The 17,463-nt window shown below is 40.8% G+C and overlaps 3 protein-coding genes and 1 long non-coding RNA gene across 4 annotated transcripts; 3 read left to right on the plus strand and 1 right to left on the minus strand.

The window, feature by feature from the left end:
• Positions 1-5,422, plus strand: chp1 (calcineurin-like EF-hand protein 1). Its single transcript, XM_047610774.1, has 7 exons — positions 1-466; positions 802-874; positions 2,019-2,099; positions 2,609-2,736; positions 2,847-2,908; positions 3,549-3,671; positions 4,095-5,422. Exons 1-7 carry the CDS (start codon positions 400-402, stop codon positions 4,146-4,148), a joined length of 588 nt encoding a protein of 195 aa, XP_047466730.1. The 5' UTR covers positions 1-399; the 3' UTR covers positions 4,149-5,422.
• A 957-nt stretch (positions 5,423-6,379) lies between these two features.
• LOC125023481 lies at positions 6,380-8,242 on the plus strand. The gene is made up of 2 exons (XR_007114617.1): positions 6,380-6,732; positions 7,833-8,242. It is a non-coding gene; the product is annotated as an uncharacterized LOC125023481 (long non-coding RNA).
• A 1,364-nt stretch (positions 8,243-9,606) lies between these two features.
• On the minus strand, positions 9,607-13,789 carry oip5 (opa interacting protein 5). Its single transcript, XM_047610775.1, has 5 exons — positions 13,494-13,789; positions 13,020-13,086; positions 12,772-12,894; positions 12,476-12,557; positions 9,607-11,712 (listed from the first exon to the last, which is right to left on the minus strand). Exons 1-5 carry the CDS (start codon positions 13,663-13,665, stop codon positions 11,593-11,595), a joined length of 564 nt encoding a protein of 187 aa, XP_047466731.1. The 5' UTR covers positions 13,666-13,789; the 3' UTR covers positions 9,607-11,592.
• Positions 13,790-14,562: 773 nt separating this feature from the next.
• On the plus strand, positions 14,563-17,460 carry nusap1 (nucleolar and spindle associated protein 1). Its single transcript, XM_047610763.1, has 12 exons — positions 14,563-14,734; positions 14,856-14,924; positions 15,024-15,206; positions 15,295-15,445; positions 15,565-15,657; positions 15,734-15,840; positions 15,925-15,975; positions 16,080-16,258; positions 16,437-16,600; positions 16,690-16,806; positions 16,884-16,989; positions 17,074-17,460. The coding sequence occupies exons 1-12, from the start codon at positions 14,660-14,662 to the stop codon at positions 17,159-17,161; spliced, it is 1,383 nt and encodes a 460-aa protein (XP_047466719.1). The 5' UTR covers positions 14,563-14,659; the 3' UTR covers positions 17,162-17,460.
• Positions 17,461-17,463: the final 3 nt, after the last annotated feature.

Consider the following 17,463-nt stretch of genomic DNA (forward strand, 5'->3'; position numbering starts at 1 on the left):
AAGGAGTATTAGGGAATACTAGGGAAGTAGGGAGGTAGAGTAAAGAGAGCGCTAAGGGAGGCGGCCCAGTAAACCCCACCCACTTTAATAAACAGGAAGATAACCTGACCGAAACACTGGATCGAAACCCTCAACATGAAAAGGCAACCGGCCGGAGAAAAACAGTAATAGCACACAGGCTCCCCGCCGAGCTACACCGACAAGAAGACACAAACCGGCTGTTTGGACTGGACTCCACGCGCCCGTTTTACTTCCTAGCAACGACCACAGCGGACGAAGCTCGCTAACTTAGCCACTTTGCTAACTTTTAACAGTCAGTCCCGGACAGAGATTATTTCACAGCTGGTGTGGTTGCGCAAGGAGTCAGCTCGTTTTTGACGCCCTTTTTTACTTTTCACCATGGGATCCAGAGCGTCCACGTTACTCCGAGAAGAGGAAATTGAAGAAATTAAGAAGGAGACCGGCTGTAAGTTAAGCTCCGGCTAATTCCTGCGGTCGGGACACTTGAGCATTAGCTAGCTTTCTACTATATTTGCAATATGATTTACTGTTGTGACACAACCAAAGTCTGACATTTGTTCAGGGAAATGTCATAATTTCACATACCAAGAGGAAGCTGCGTTGTGTGTAATTTATTGGCTGCAATGTCACTGGGTGAAGTTTCATCCATTCAGTCTCTAATGACAGATTTAGTGTAATAAGGGTTAGTATTTAGGTGAGAGGTTGCTCCCTTTGAAGCACTCTGTATAGCTGCTATCTTCTCTTTATCTGGTTGTAAAATCTTTGGTGTCCTCTCTGCAGTCTCCCACAGTCAGATCACCCGCCTGTACAGCCGCTTCACCAGCCTGGACAAAGGGGAAAACGGCACTCTAAGGTAAACATTAGTAAACACCAGCCTGAATGTGGTTCTTTTGCAAGTCAAGAAGATCACAAAGACATGCTGGGACCTAAACGACAACAAGGTCAATTGAAATTCATCTTGTTAAATATTTATGGTATTTACAGGGGCAGAATCGGAGGCTAGACACACAAGGAGGACTATAAATGGTCCTCACGCTTGCTTGACGGACACAATATAACAGTCCTGCATTAAATCTTAAATTCGTGAAGGTCAGAGCTGAAAATAACCAAATTGTGTTTTCATTTTAGAGGCTGTGCATTCTTGTATTCTTATTGGATTTGTTTGTTCATGACACGTGTTTCTGTTATTTTGGGAGCCCTGTTCTAGTCAGTGGACCAAATAACTGAAAGACTTTTGTTGGATCAGCACCTTCCTGATGCCGCTTTATAAAAATAAACATTGTAACGGAGGGATCTAGTTCAGGACTGATTCCTCAAGCGTGCTGAATCTTTTGGTGTATTTTTTCTGTAACTGCATGATTTAGCCTAAGGATGTTAGTGTGTGTTACTCATTAGGTGTGAATGAAGTCTGACAAGGAGCTTATTACGTGAGTGAAGTCACAGAATGAGACGAGCGATAGGTGAAGAAATGTGTAATCATTAAGCAACTAAAAACCTAAGTGTGAACCATGGTTTTGGGAGTGAGGATTCTTCTTGCGCACGTCACTCCATCAAGGGCAGATTAAGAAAAATAAACGCCTTTGTCGCACCATTTCTCAGAACTCCAGCCTTTGAATGTGCTGTGTTTACACATAATAAGTTATTGGTTCCCCTTGTTCTTTCTCCGGTGCCTTCAGTCACGACACACGCCACGTTTGTTCTCATTTTTCCTCAGTGTGACATACTTCCTTATCGTTTTAGAGTTGTCACAACAGTGAGGTTTCACGTATATTTAAGCAGGCTAGCTTTCGATCCCAACGCTGGACAAAGAAACCCTGTCACTGGTCGTTAAATCTCTGAATTTAGTCAATTATTATTTCATGGATTGAGTCAAATTCAATCCAAACAGTCTCAAGCCTCATCGCACATCAATCTGAGGCTTGCATTAAATTAGAATAAGTTATAAATAAGTTCTTTCTGCTGCTTGAATATGTTGTATTTGATTGTGTCTCCTGCAGCCGTGAAGATTTCCAGAGGATTCCAGAGTTGGCCATCAATCCTCTCGGAGACAGAATCATCAACGCATTCTTCCCTGAGGGGTGAGTCGTCCCCGTTATTTGGTCCGCAGTCTTTTTGGGCATCCTGTTATTCGAGTGTGCGCCGCTGCGGGTTTGAGTCACCACCGCCACATCTGAACCAGCCCGTGATGCTTTTCTGTTGTGGCTCCTCCGCTCCTTTGTGCCAAAACTGTGTAGAAATAAATCAAGCGGGGCATCGAGCTGCGTATTTGACGAGTGTTTTTTATCAGCCTGGAAGTGAAAAACCAGATGTCGGTGAATATATCATTAAAATCCCCAAAAAGACAGATGTGTAGGCGGTTTAATTTTAGCCGCGGTGTTTAATGGTTTCCGATGGCTTCTCGTTTCTCTGGTTTTGGCCTCTTTGCCTCCGAGTGAGAATAGAAGTGGGGAGAATTCAAGACTGTGCAGTGGTGTTAGATTACTACTGGTTTGAGTTTTTATTGTGTTGCGCACACTGCTTCGTTTTGAACACAAAAGTCATCCGAGCCAACGTGTTTTCGTCTTTTCTGTTTCACTCCGGTCTTCAGAGAGGACCAGGTGAACTTCAGAGGCTTCATGCGGACGTTGGCTCACTTCAGGCCGATAGAGGACAACGAGAAGAACAAGAACGCCGCCACCAGCGAGCCGCTCAACAGCAGGACAAACAAGCTGCTCTGTGAGTGTGCGGCGCCCGGTCAGGCAGGCGGGCGTGTGCGGGCGGAGCCGCTGACCAGCATCGTGCGCATTCACGGGATTTACTAACTTGCGTGTGTTTTTGTTTTCCAGTCGCTTTCCGCCTCTATGACCTGGACAGAGATGACAAAATCTCTCGGGATGAGCTGCTGCAGGTGAGTGTGCCGCTCGGTCACGTATATGTGACGCCGAGTCACAGTAAATCAGACACATGGTTAGTGATTAGGTTTAAACCTTTTTCTTTTCTTTTCTTAGTAAACATTAACCTATCAGAATATTTGCTGTAGGTTTAACAAGGAGGCTGATGTTGCACAACATGCATTTAAAAGTGCTCTACGGAGAAAAGGACTTCCACGTTGATGAGGAGACTTTGCCCTTGTGCTGATAATGACACGATATCTCAGCTTAACTACGGGTTGATATTCCCCAGACAGTCTAATATCCTGTATTTTGACTTCCTCTGGGCTCCCTCCGTGTTATTTGTTGTCTGTGTGTGTTCATCCTCGGTTTCTGTGACATTGTGTGACCTGTAATAGGCGTAAGCTCCGGGCTCAGTGACTCAGACTGATCCCTTGTTTTGCGCAAAACATCTCTGTGTCACCTGCGTCCTCTGATGTGCCTGGAAAACGAAATCATACGTGACTCAAAGTGCTGTTTATGTGCTTATTTTTGTAACCACATATGTCTGCACCGTTATTTATAATCCTACAGTAGCTGTGAGCTAGGAAGGCATCACGACTCTTATATAATCTCGAGTAGCAGCTGTTTTTCAGACTTTTGCTTCCTTCTCCTCAGGTCTTACGGATGATGGTCGGCGTGAACATTTCAGACGAACAACTCGGCAGCATTGCCGACCGCACCATCCAGGAGGCCGACACAAACGGAGACAACTCCATTTCCTTCAATGAATTCATCAAGGCAGGTTTTTTTTTTGGTCGTCTTAAACATGCAGCTCCTTTTTTTTTTTACCCGTAACCGATGCTATTTGGAGGGTTCTTTTTAATTAAAAGCCCCGACCATGTACCATGACCACGTGCACTTTTAGCCTCAGTGGGACGCAGGCTAGAGCCAGAACTGGCCTCAGGAAAAGGAGGAAATGTATATCCCAAGGAAAAGGTTTTGCATAGTACTGAGCAGTTTTGCATGTCGCATAGTAGCATGTGAATCATTGTCTCGCTGTGAGAGCACAGGATGAAGTCCTGGATTTCACTTTAATTTGTGTGCAATATTTTGTTTAGGACCATTATATTAGAATCCATTAGTTTTCACTAGTGTACCTAATAAACAGTCGGCTGAATACGTTGTTTTACGTTTGATTCTAAACCGGTTTTCTTTTCTCAGGTCTTGGAAAAGGTGGACGTGGAACAGAAAATGAGCATCCGGTTCCTGCACTAAGTTTCTTTTTTCCTCTTTGTCTTCTTTTGAGCTTGAACATGTCATTTGATGTCAGGACACAACCTCATCCAGATTCTCAGCAGGCAGCCGTGGCCCTCACCACGAGAACACGCTGTCAGAACAAGCATTCGGTAGATAACACCATAGATCCTGAGTTTCTGCCTCCGCATCGTAAAACAAAGGGAAAAAGTTGCGTGCCTTGGGATGTTTTATGCAATGTCACTCTGTATTTTTTTTTTTTTTTTTTTTCCCGGTAATGGAACATTATTTATTAGAAAACTTTTAGGGCCTCATAGTTGGTGCCTCCGCTGTTCCAACTTTTTTATAGACCATAAAGCTTGTTGCTGTTGCAGTGAGTAAGTTCATCCAAGCGGTTCCACTGATATTTAACACATGCTACGTCTTTGTCTGTATAACTTATGCAATAGTCCGAAGTGAAACTTGTAACATGTGTGATTCCACTTAAGAAAAAGTCAGTGTTTTCAGTGTCAGCAGGACCTAATGAATCCTGGTGGCAGAGCGAGTCAGACCAGTCGGCTTTTATGTTTGTCCCCAGAAGAAAAAGCAGGACTCGCTTCCCAGATGTTTGTGTTTTACTCACTGAAGTGCCACAGCTTTGGTTCTCCATTGTAAGTTATTATCTCGACAGTAAGCAGGAGCCCACTGCTACGTTTGTGTGAGTCGTTTTTCTTGTACGGATTAACCTCGCCACTGCCAATAAACGTAACCCGGCCTCTCTAGGGGCTTATTCATTTACAACTAAAAACGGTGAAACATACCGTCTCCTCGGCATGAGGCAGTGTAACAGAACACGAACCTTCTCGAGAAGTTTCCCCACTCTCTGCTAGAGCCTTATGAACGCCTGCCTATCAGGTGCTATCGTGGAAATTGGGTTGTAGACCAGTTACTTTGTAGGTTTAGATCAGCCAAAGATAACCCGCTATGCTTCTATTTATATGATCAGTCCGGTAACGAAATATGTTTGTTCATTCATGCACTGTTCACCGTTGAAATCGTCACGGACGAGAATCAAATGTATAAAAATATTGTCTGTACAGGCCAATGGTTATGACTTGGAGAGCTGATGTCTGATCCTTTAATCTTTAACGTGAGTTTGTCGAATAATTACACCCTCCAGCAGGAAATACAGCTCAACCATTTTATCAATCATTATGTGATTATCAGTGGGATATGATCCACGTGTTATGTGACGTCGGTCTAGGTATTATCAAGTGATTCATGAATTTGATTTAAATAAAATCAGTGCCATGCTTCATTGTATTTGTGTCATTTATTGGGAGAGTTTTTTGTCTTTTAAATTTTTGCGATTGGGTTTATTGCTTTTAGTAGCAGGTAGTGTCAAGCTGCTGCTGGATGTAACTTCATGAAAATCATTTACAATTATAGTACAACTATAAACAACTTATTGTTATAAAAAGTCTTTCTAGGAAGAGGTACGTTTAGCCAATGAACTATGTGTACAGTGCATGTACCAGTGAAAAGAATAAATTAGAAAATAAATTCATTTGAGTAAGAAATTTGTGTGGGTGGCGCTAACTAGCTAAATCTGTTTACCTAAAGATTATTCCTCTATCATTTTCTTTTCATCGTTAATTTATTCTTGTTTCTAATACACTGTGGATACGTATGTACATTTCAGTATATATATTTCTCGAGTTAATGAAATGTAATATCAAAACCAATGAGATTGATACTTAAATTTCGGTTCCTCAAATGTGCTATTTGCCAAAGCCTCTAAGATTCAGTGGTAACGTGACAAACTTATATAAGCAAATGAAAAATCACTAAAATCATCATTTTTTTAAACGGCTTTTGAAAGGAATAGATTTAGTTTTGTCACTACATTGTAGTTTCTGAACACTGCCTGAAAAATAATTTGTTTTCATGTGTTCTCAAGTGATAATTTTGAGTTGTTTCTGAACATAAACTTTTATTGTGATAATAAAGTCTTTTTTTTATTAACTAATAAACTATGCCCAGATGTTAACTGATTAATAATCCAAAAGCAAATCACAAAAACACTTAAAAGTCACGAAAATTCATTCAGATTTAGATTGTCGATACAGGCCCTGCATTTGCCACTTGGCGTCTGATCGATGCAAAATCCAGCGGCATCGCAAAAAGGACAAACAAAGAAGAAGAAGCGCTTCCGGGGCGGGCCTTATCGCTTATACGCTTTGATTGACAGCCGTCCGGTCCAATCACCGCTTTCTTCCGTTGGTTCATAGTAGCAGGGCGAAAATGGCGTAGAGCGCAGGGTGCTCAGAGGAGCAGCAGCGGACGACGGGACCTTCTTCTCTCCTCGTCTGGCGAGTGCACGGTGGGGAGAGAAGGGGGTCCAGAAGGTTTTGTGGGTTTGTCATTCTTTTTAAATACATCCTCACCTAGGCGGCCCCTCTCAACACAACAAACCGTCCCGTTTGGGAGACCTGAACGTGTGACCGTAGAAGAAGACCCCCCGTCCCTCCCTCCCTCCCTCGGCTTTTGTTTACCATTGTGTTGAGCTGCGGCTCAAACCACAGAGGAAATATCTCTGCAGTGTCTCCGACCAACTCTCACCAAGGTCAGTGCTTCAGCCAGCCTCAGCCCTGCTCTCTGTTTCAGATCTGGTTTCTGGTTTTAAAGGATGCATCGATCTAAGAACTGCACATACATTCGAGTTAGTTGTTTTAAATTTTGTATTTTAGCTGGAGGCTTATTATGTATTAAGTGTGTTTTCCCAAATCACATATAGGTACAGGTTCAGCATCTTAATGCTACCTGCTGCTACTATATATTTCATATATTTAATAACGTTTATTTTACATGTTTGATATTTTATGCAGTATTTATATATCTTGTGTAGTTTCATACATAAACTCATATATTTTCTTTCAATGATGTGCATCACACATGCGCAATTGCAATTTCATGTGACGTACAGTTACAGTGATCATTAGTATTTGTGAATGAGATCGTTATATATATGTGTGTGTGTGTTAGTTTTTTACATTTCCTTTATCTTTTTATTTATTTTTATTCCTGTACGTCTATCACTATATAGACACACAATATTTATTGCACTAGTATACATACATTGTAGTATGTTTTTCTTTGTTTGTCTTTGTATATGTATTATATATATATTCTTTATATATTCTACCTACCTATACTTTTATTTTTGACCCTTTTTGGTGACTAATTCGTCCTGCCTCTGTGTAATAATGCTACTGGATACCTAACTCTCCACTGGATGAATAAATATATCTATTTATATAGATATATTTAAAGATCTGTCTGTGCTGAGGTTCAGGATTTGTAACGCAACAGTTAAAATAATTAGGAACTCAATCGATAACTTGATTAGCAGTAAATTATTCAGCAAACTTTTGATTAACGGCTTAAAAAATGTGTATGACATTGAAAAAAGCACATCATAATAATGAGGATGTCTAGAGGAAAACCTTATTTTCAATTAATGTAAATGTAAAAGCCACTTGTATATGTTCAAATACAAGAAGTTTCTTCTTTTGCACACACACACAAAGCAGGAGGCAGCCATGCAAAGGTTTTAGGTGCTTGGGCTTTAAACCACTGACCTAACTGAACTCTCAGATCCACTTCTCTAACCATTAACCACAATATTATAGTCCTACATAAACCGCGTGTGAATTATTATTCTAGGAAGAGACGGAGCCATGAAACCAGCTGAAGCCCACACCGCAGGAATGTCTCCCTTCGGATCTGACCCAGCATCGCCGACATATCACTCCAGCCCGCGGAGGTAAAAGACTCGCTGTCAAGATGACCTCTTTCTGGGGCGTCTGTGCACGCGGCCGACCTCCTTCCTGCTGCTGCTGGGACGTCGGCCGCCTCTCCTCCGCAGCATCCCCTCACGTCCCGGCCTCTTTCTGCCGCCCGATCACCAGTGAGGACGCCTGCCAAGGTTGTTTGGCCGTCTCACTTCCATTATGCACACTCTGCCCATGTGTAAATGTAGCCTAAAATTAGTCCGGGTGATGTTCTTGTCAGGCTGCGCGTCAACATCAGTCACTGCCCCTGGAAAATAAAAAAAAAAAAAAAAAAAAAAAATAGTAAGGAATCAAGTTATTTTGGTAATGAACAAATTATCTGCTCCCATTTTCTGGGAAGAAAGCAAAGACACACGATACTGTAGCAAAGATCAAGGTCTGTGATTTAAATGGGCGTCATCGCGTGCGTTTTCCTCGTTTAATTTCGTTTGCACTACCTCATTGCCATAGCAAGTCCAACAGGGTTGAAAAAAGGAGTGCGATCAGCGCAGGTAGCTCAGTGGTTGTCGAGCGCCACAGCAGTTTCGTCATCGTAATTTTCAGTTGTAGACGGTTAATAAGTGAAGTGAGGTTTGTGGAGATTTAAGTAGGAGCAGCCAACACGCACATGATGTCATTTACCTTCAGCTCAGCCATTTTGGTAGCATCTTTTACCCCGTGTCCTCATTTCAGGTTTACCGTGCAGACGATTCCCCCAACGATTAATGCTTTAGACTGAAATTTGGCTCCTTTTCTTATTGTATTGTTTTAATGTTTGTCCATTCCCACATTCTGGTCCAACGTTGGCTTTACGGTACTTTTTATTTAGGCTTTCACCTTGAATATGTTCCCCTTTCTACCTCATTAGCTGTCATTTATTTACATGCAGGTACAGTCATTTGACTAAACAGTAGGTGCACGAGTGGAATGCACCGTAATACAACACACCTGAACTAAATCCTGTTCAGTTTATGTTGAAACAGCGTCAGAAAGGTGGTTTTTCTTAACTGTACGGTCACTTTGGAGGATGTAGTTTTTGTTGCTGTTGAGCTGCATTGACTTAAACATGTGTTTTTGTTATTGGGGTTAAAATGGGGTTGTCAAAATAATAGAAACACTGTTCAGTAGCTCAACGGTGACATTTTAAACAGGTTTCAGTGCAGGGCTGTTATATTAGAATGCATTCATTTTCACCGGTGTACCTAATGAACTGGCGAGTGAGTGTAGATGCGGAGCTTTGATTTCTTTTGTGACATGAAATCATAAAAACATTTCTTATTTCCCAACAAATATGATCAAACCTGTTGTTTTGTCTTGTCCTCACGTTGGGGGGGGGACCCCTGGTTTCTTCTCCTTTCCCACCCTTGTAGCCCCCCCCCCCCCCCAAAAAAAAAAAAAGAAAAAGAAAATCGCATTTTACCGGGATTTGTGCAATATTTGATCTTAACTGTCATGTTGTTGACCAAACTGTATATTGTATAAACAAGTGACAAGTTGTTTGAAAGCAACAAAATCACCAATGTCTTCCATTAAGATATGTATAGACTCATGTGCATTAGCTTATTTAGCGGGACTGTGGTGCCAACATTATAGTAGCCATGCATGACCAGTAGTGACGCTTGCTTCATGGAGAGTAGTGAGATTGATTTTATTTTTATTTTTTTTTCCTTTATAGACTAAGTCGGGAAGCTCGAAGCTTTTCGTTTCAGTTTAGGTAACGGGTGTCGACTAAACACACCAACACTTAGAGAAACACGGCTTCGTCCCTAAAATCTAATCTGTGCGACACAATCAGAGTATGCAATTAGAAAATATTGATTCGAGTCGCTTTACGTACGCTCAGTATAAGTATAAGTGCTGTGTTGTATCCATGCACTCTTTAAGCATTGGCAGGATTAGGTAGGTTAATACACGAGAGCCAAAAACGTCCCACTAAAATGAGCGTGGGGTAGAAAATAAAAATGTTCTGCTGCATCCTGATTGGGATGCGACGTAGTGTATTAGAATTCCAGATCTCACCGTGACATTGCTTTGTACATATTTACCTCATAGTTTCGGGATTCGGAGCGTTCTATTTCAATCCATAAAATTGTATTTGATTAGAGTTTTAGAAGCAATAACCTACAATAATGCATGAGTTTAGTGCCAGGGTGTTTAAAGTGTTTAAAGGATTCTGTACCGTGGAAAGGATTTTCTCCGCCTCGCCTCTTTCTATTTTTTACGTTTTGGCCGTTTTACTCGCCGCCACTCGAGAGTCACGCGTTTGGCTTTAAATAACAGCGGTACACTGGATAAGGTTTACCGTGCGTGAGGACAGTTAGTTGTAGCATCAGTTTCTTTCAGCACCAGAACAATAATCCGAAGCGATCGGTACGTGAGAGATGCTTAAAATTGAAATTCTTGTAGCATTTTTACATCCACAAAAAACCCAGCCCTCTCTTCTTCTTTTTTATTTTTTCTTTTCCTCTTGAAATATAAACTTTTCAGTAACTGTGGCTGCAAAAAGAATCACTGCACGAACTTGACACTTGTTTGAAAAGCACTTTCTCTCTATGTACTGACTTGCATCATCACCATCATCATCCTGTCTTGTGTTCTAAAACAAAAAAAAAAAAACACAAACGGAAACCTGTAATGCTCCTTCTGCGGATTTTTATTCACAGTTTTTAAAGCAAGTAGGCGTCTAGGAACACGGATATACAGTATGGGTTTAAAAAATATGCATGAATTAGCAGAATAACGAATGATTTGTATTGCATGCAATAATCCAACTTTGTAATGTGAATGCGTGTAATTAGGATATTGAAACGTTCTGTGACAAGATGACGACTTGGGGACAGTTGTTTGACTCGACGGCGAGCGCGTCCGAACGCGGCTCCGCTGACGCGACCGATCCGCAGACGGAAAAAAGACGAGACGGAGGCTTTTGCTCGAGCTCCCTGTCGTGTCAAACGTGACCGGGGCAGTACAGCCACAGTGCAGCTGAAAAACACAACCTTTGTTCCCATGAAAAGAAAAGAAAAAAAAACACAACAACCTTAATCTTAGATAAGATTAATGACATTACTTTGTTGATCAACTTTTTCACTGAGGAGGTGACCTGTGTAGAAACTATGCACTCCAGAGGGAGGAAATGGGCATGCTTATTATGTGTGAGCCTCTTGTCTGGTTTTGTATTAAAGAAAAAAAAAAAAAAAGTCTGTATCAGAAGTTCAGCAATAAAATGCAGCATGGTGCCAATTGGACTTCGGGGTGTTGATGTTTGCTTAAAGTGTGAATGCTGCCGCAGAATGAATGACTTGACGCACACTGTCAGAATCTTACAGAGCAGCTACAGGTGACTAAATATAAAAAGAGTCTGACAAGAGGAAGTACAGAAGACTGTATGCAAAGCAATGAGGCAGGAACACTCGCCTAGCAAAGATAAACAAACACATAAAACTGGACGGGTTTATAAATGAGCTTTTTTTTGAAAAAAATAACTTTATTGACAGCAGAATTTATAGCACACAAATCACAGAACTGAGATAGATGGGAAGAGACTTTGTATTGAGGTCATTTAGTTAATTTATTGTTAATCCAACTGATATATAAACATACGACGTACATATGACACAGAAGGCGGCAGATTGGATGAAGCCTCCTTTAAAATCCTAGAGCTGGATTCCTCTCGAGTTGTAACTGCTCAGTTCACTGGTGCTACTGACATCGGCTCCTCTACTCTCAGTGTGCGACATCAGAGCTTCCAACAACGTCTCAAACTGTTGTTTCACCTGCAGTCGAAAGGAAAGATTATATTTTTTTTTCTGAAACTGAAACATCCAAGTCCTGTCACGTGTTTAACACAAGGTTAACGGCAATGACACTGTGTCCTTTATGCAGCCTGTACCCAGGTTAATGAGCCCAGATCTCTATTATTGACTTCTTGAAAATGTGTTGCTCTGCCAATGAGCCACTGAGTTTCTTTATTTCATTGTAGCGAGGCGGACCCATGCCACCTGCAAACCTAAAGTAACCATCTCCATTTTTAGGTCTTTGGCGGCACCTGTGGCAATCAATGGTAACTGCAGGTGTTGTCTCACAAAAACTCAAATTTGTAAATGCAAAGATTTCCAAATGCCATTTTGTTTTTCCATTTGAAGACAGATGTGTGCATTAAGATATTTCTTTAAATAAAAATCTTGTAGTACTTGTTTAAAGGTGCATTATGTAAGAAATGACAGTTTTGACTCTATGACATTGTTCCAGAAATATCTACTGAAGACAGCATGCTAACCAGCTAGCAACAGCCCATCTCATTATACCACTTTATTCCACATGTGGTCCAGAGAGGGTATTTTTCTTTTATACAGACAGACATTTTAATTCTAACCTTGTGTCAAACAATGACAATAATAAAAATTTAGCAAACATAGACAGGAAGATATACAGATAAACACACAATGTTTCACAAGTGGTGATGTGTCTGAATATAGTTTTAAAAGACATTTCTGGATATTAATATAATATTAAGCCATTCATATTTTCCAGTCTCACCTCAATAATGTTTTCTTTGAGAGGCCTCTGATCAAATGAGACCGCAGATGCTTTTACCATTGAGCTGCTGCCGAGGATGAAGCTGCAGACAAGATTAGGACAAAGAAAAGCTTTATTTATTGATTTGTATACGATTAAGGATGTGTTTCATCTCGAATATGAACTTTAAAAATCCTTTCATGCACTAGAACAAACTCTCGTAAGGCACTTGTTTATTGTAGCTCCTCCAGACAGCAGTAAACATGTACACAGGAAGTAAATATGGCTGCTTGCTCGGTGGGAGTGGGAAAGCTTACCAGCGGATGTTTGCCTTGCTGAGGAGAAAAATGGAGCGAACTGCAGCCAGACGTGATGGAGCTGAGTGAATGACTTTCCCCAATACACAACCGCAGCCACGGCATTTCAGAGAGCTGTATATACTGAGAGTAAACGAGAGCAGTGAAGCCGAGAGGGAAAGCATTATTTAAACTAGTGACAGTGAAGGATGAGGCGACACATCCAGCAACTTATTTATTATTTCAACGTTTCAAAAGCCAAAACTCACCAATTAATCATCTCTCCTTTATATCCTGACTTCATTGCATCACTAACAATCACATCCTTTGTTACTCCTAAAGGGCGACAAGCATAAAAGTACTGATTAACAATGTTATCCTTGCAATACATTAAAAAGTGTGCCAGGAAGAAATTATTAAAGAAAGAACAAAAATGACATTACAATATCAAAAACAGAATAATATGTTTTTTTTTTATGTTTTCATAATGTTAATATTTGTGTAAATAAAGGTTTATTAATGTTCTAAAAAGTAGTCATATTTTTTAACCAAAAGTCAGTATGAGCTTTTTTCCTCACGACACGTAAAGTGAGTTGTCTCCATGGCAACTAAGCAAACGTCGTTCAGCTGGCTGCTGCGTACGTGAAATAACGTAAACCAGGAAGAGCTGATTTCTTAAGTCCCCAAAACGCTTTAGAAATAAAAAGTATTCCAACATTGACAGCTGCTTTTAATTCGCTTACTTATACACATGATGGAGCCCAGACAAGCGACCTCTCCACAGACGCCGAAGGAGTCCGCCAGCACAGCGTTGCACTGCTTACAATGAAGAGTCATCCGCTGCCTGCCTCCTGCTGCTTTGTCCGGATTTAAATCGTCGTTCCATTTCATTTCAAGTTTTTTCTTTAATTCCATGCCCACTGAAACAGTTGTGTTATTTGGCTACGATGTCGAAGTCCGGACTCAAAAGTCTCCCTCCAGTTTTTTTGATTCTTCTTCTACTTCTTGTTTTGGTTTGCTATGACTGGTAAACGAACTTGCAGGTGCATTAACGCCCCCTACCGGTTTCACCCGGTGACTGTGCTGTAGTTTATAAGACATAAGAAATAGTTTATTTATCCCACGTACGGGACGTTTCCTTGTCAAATTGACGCGGAAATAGACAAAAATATATACAAAACAAACAAACAACTATATCTAATTATTAGGCATCTGGAGTAATATACCCTATAAAGGGTTAGCTTTGCATTTCGAGTTGACAGTATATATTTTATTTTATTTTATTTTTCTCAGTTATACATTGATAACTTTAGTTTTTTAACGTGTGTGCCACTGTAGCACTTTATTTATTTATTTATTTATTTTACTACAGGCTGCAGGTATAACAATGCATTTCATTGTGTGTTATACTATCTTATCTCATCTTATATTTTTAATTAGCAAGTACTACAATAGAACAGTGCAAGTAATAATTCCACACAGCACACAAGGGGAAAAATAAATAAATAAAATTGAATCAAATAAAATAAAAATAAGAATAAAAAAAATAAAAATAAGACACCACAACATCTCCCCTTAAGGAACCAGTCAACTGGATAATAATAATAATAATAATAATAATAATAATAATAATAATAATAATAATAATAATAATAATAATAATAATATATGCTTTCCCTCCGGATAAATGAAGTAAATGGGCTGAACGTGAACGAAAGAAAAAGAAAATGCATCTAGGCTCTGATTGGCTGTGAGGAATTTCCGGTTACACCCAACAACCAATCAGATCGCTCTGCTGCTGTGTTTCGAATCGGAGGCAGTTTTAACCGTCAGATTGTCGGTGAGAGAAACGAACGTGTGTGTGTTTGCAGAAGTGTTTTCACAAAACGGGATAAATATTACCACCAACATGGATCTGGACTCCATGAAATACGCAGAATTGCGAAGCCTCGCGAAGGAGATTGGACTTAAAGCGAACATGAAGGTAAGGGAATTGTAGTTGTTTTGTTTGCGTGAGATTATTCAGACAGAGTTGAAGCTAAAGGTGGCTAACTGTTTGCTAACGTGTGGGCGGACTCCATTCAAAAACTGCTTTCATTCAACAGGCCGAAAAACTCATGAAAGCCTTAAAGCAACACTATGAACAAGAAAAGAAGAAAGAGGAAGAAGGACAGGTAATGTATTCATGTTGTTTTTGGGATGCAAAAAATCTTAACTCGTATCATGTTTGACTGATAGTCTGACGTCTGCATGTTGTTGTATTTCTGATCCAGGGACAGGATGATCACGTCCAAGAAGAACAAAGTGCAGCTCAGGATGGTCAAGAGGCAGCTTGCAAGGAAGAAGCTTCCAGCACCAGTGTGTTTGTGAACACACGTCGTGGGAAAAACTGTCCTAAGAGAAAGATCTCTGATACTGCAACAGTGACTGAGTGCGATGCCCCAAACGCTGCAGAGGTAATCCATACTACCACATACTCAGCACAAATGATCGATGCAATGCTCGGCGTTCAGGACGTTTAAAATGTTGTTTTGGTTCTGTTAGGTTGACGCAGAAATGGATGCATCTAGTGCACCCTGTGATTCCCGTGCAGCTAAGAAGAGAAAGGTGTCCTCTGCCAAGGATGCTGATCAGACTGAAGCTCAGCCCCAGACCACCGGCAGCAAGGATGAAGAGGCCGTGCATGGCAAAACAGGTCGGTATTGTGGTTAAGCTTTCCTTAGCCTGTTGCTCTTAAGAGATTGCTGTCGCGGGATATCCTTATCCCAATTAGCATATGAAAAAACATCAATGTCTTCCTTTTGTTTTGTGTAGAAAAGACAACAAAAGCGGCCAAACCTGGTAAAATCCCTCGTTACCAAAAGACCCAGCAGAAGAAGAAGCCTCTGTTGAAGCCTGTCACTCCGAGTGAGTATTCTTTCTGTTTTTCTTAATAAAAATTAACAGGACCAGGACAAACTAACTCTTAAAATCTCTCATGCAGACTTCAAGAAACTTCACGAGGCCCATTTTAACAAGATGGAGTCCATCGATTCCTACGTTCAGCGGAAGACGAAGGTGATGGAGACCTACAAAAAATCTGATGTGAAGGTACTTCCTTGGCTGACTTTATCCAGACAGTTCATGCCTGTGAATTATTTTTTTATTTATTTATTTGTTTATATTTTTTTATAGAAGCCTTTGGATAAAACTAAACCGCAGCAGGTTGATAGAAAGTCTCAGCTGGTAAGCATCACTGCCTGTTGAACAATTCCAGTATAGTGATCACTTCCAGAGCACAGAGATCCATGAATGTTTGTCAATTTATTTATTTTTTAATCTCCCCCCAGAAGACAAATCCGACCCGAGCTACCATGTTCAGCCCCATCTCAGAGAATAAGAACCCAGCCGGAGAAAGACGCAGACACACTCTGCTCTCAGCCAGTAAAACTCTGCCAAACAAACCGTCCGGGAAGGAAGACGTTCCATTCAGACCGTCTGTGCTTTCCACTCGCAGGATCAATGTTCGGTGAGACGCTCTTTCTTCCTCAGGTCTGAAAATGTTCAGTCCTAAACAATCAACCAAAGCTCAAAGTGTTTCATTACTTACCTGAGGACTAGTTGATTTTACTTCATAAATTCCCTCTGATCTTAAAGATGAAGTGTAGTATTTAATGATGCTATAACGCCCCTGATGTTGTGCTCAGGTTCTCTGAAGCTACTTGTGACAACGAGCACAAGAAGTCTTTGGTGAAGACCCCGGCGCGCATGTCGCCCTTCACGGCTTCCATCACCCCACAAAAACAGACGGCCACCGGAGGGAAGACCAGCAGCGTCAAGATAGCCCCTTTCTCTGCCACAAAGACTCCAGGTAATTTCACAAGCCTCTTTTGAATGTCGTGTGTATTGTTCATAGATGTACACAGACTGAGTGGATGATTTTTTTTCTCCTCTTGAAAGGAACTTTTGTTTTTACTGGCAACACGAGCATTTCAACAACCCCCGGAACTCAGAAGAAGCCAAACTTTGATCTGAAGGCGAGTCTGTCGCGTCCTCTCGGCTACAAGCCTCACAAAGGTACAAAATGATTCTCAATTTCATCGTTAAATCGAATATTGTCTGAATAGGATATCAATAGGATTTCTTCTTTATAGGGAAGCTGAAGCCATTTGGAGAAGCTAAAGAAGACACCACAAAAAACAAGTCTGTGGTCTCAAATACTCATCAGGAAAGTTACAAGCAACACAAAGTCCAGTCAAGGTACGTCTGAAATAGAAACTTAAACTCTCCCCTGACTGTACGATCTTACAAGGCGTCTCATGGATGTTCTGGGTCTTATTTCAGGGACGACAGGAGAGCAAAACAAACGGAAGGCCGAAAACAGAAGAAGGAAAATATGCTCGGGGCAAGAAGAGGCCTCGTCATGATGTAAAAAATACTGCGCTTGTTTTTCTGTAGACTCTTGTACAGCTTGTTGTTCTCGTGTAAATATCGTTGTCTGCAGCTGGTCCACTTCTTCCTGCCGTTTCTTTTAGCCAGCTAAAGGAAAGTAGATAAAAACACGCTCTTCTTCTCTCCAGCCGCTTAGATTTGACTCGTGTATTCATTTGAATTGCTCTGAATTACTTTTTATATTTTTTGGGATGTGTGGAAAGCCTGTGTTGTTTTAAAAAAAATCTTATGCTTTGTTTTTATATTTGAAGGCAGTAAAATATAAGAAGCATTTACCTACAA

This window comes from Mugil cephalus, chromosome 17 (genome assembly GCF_022458985.1).
Source record: "Mugil cephalus isolate CIBA_MC_2020 chromosome 17, CIBA_Mcephalus_1.1, whole genome shotgun sequence".
Lineage (NCBI taxonomy): Eukaryota > Metazoa > Chordata > Actinopteri > Mugiliformes > Mugilidae > Mugil > Mugil cephalus.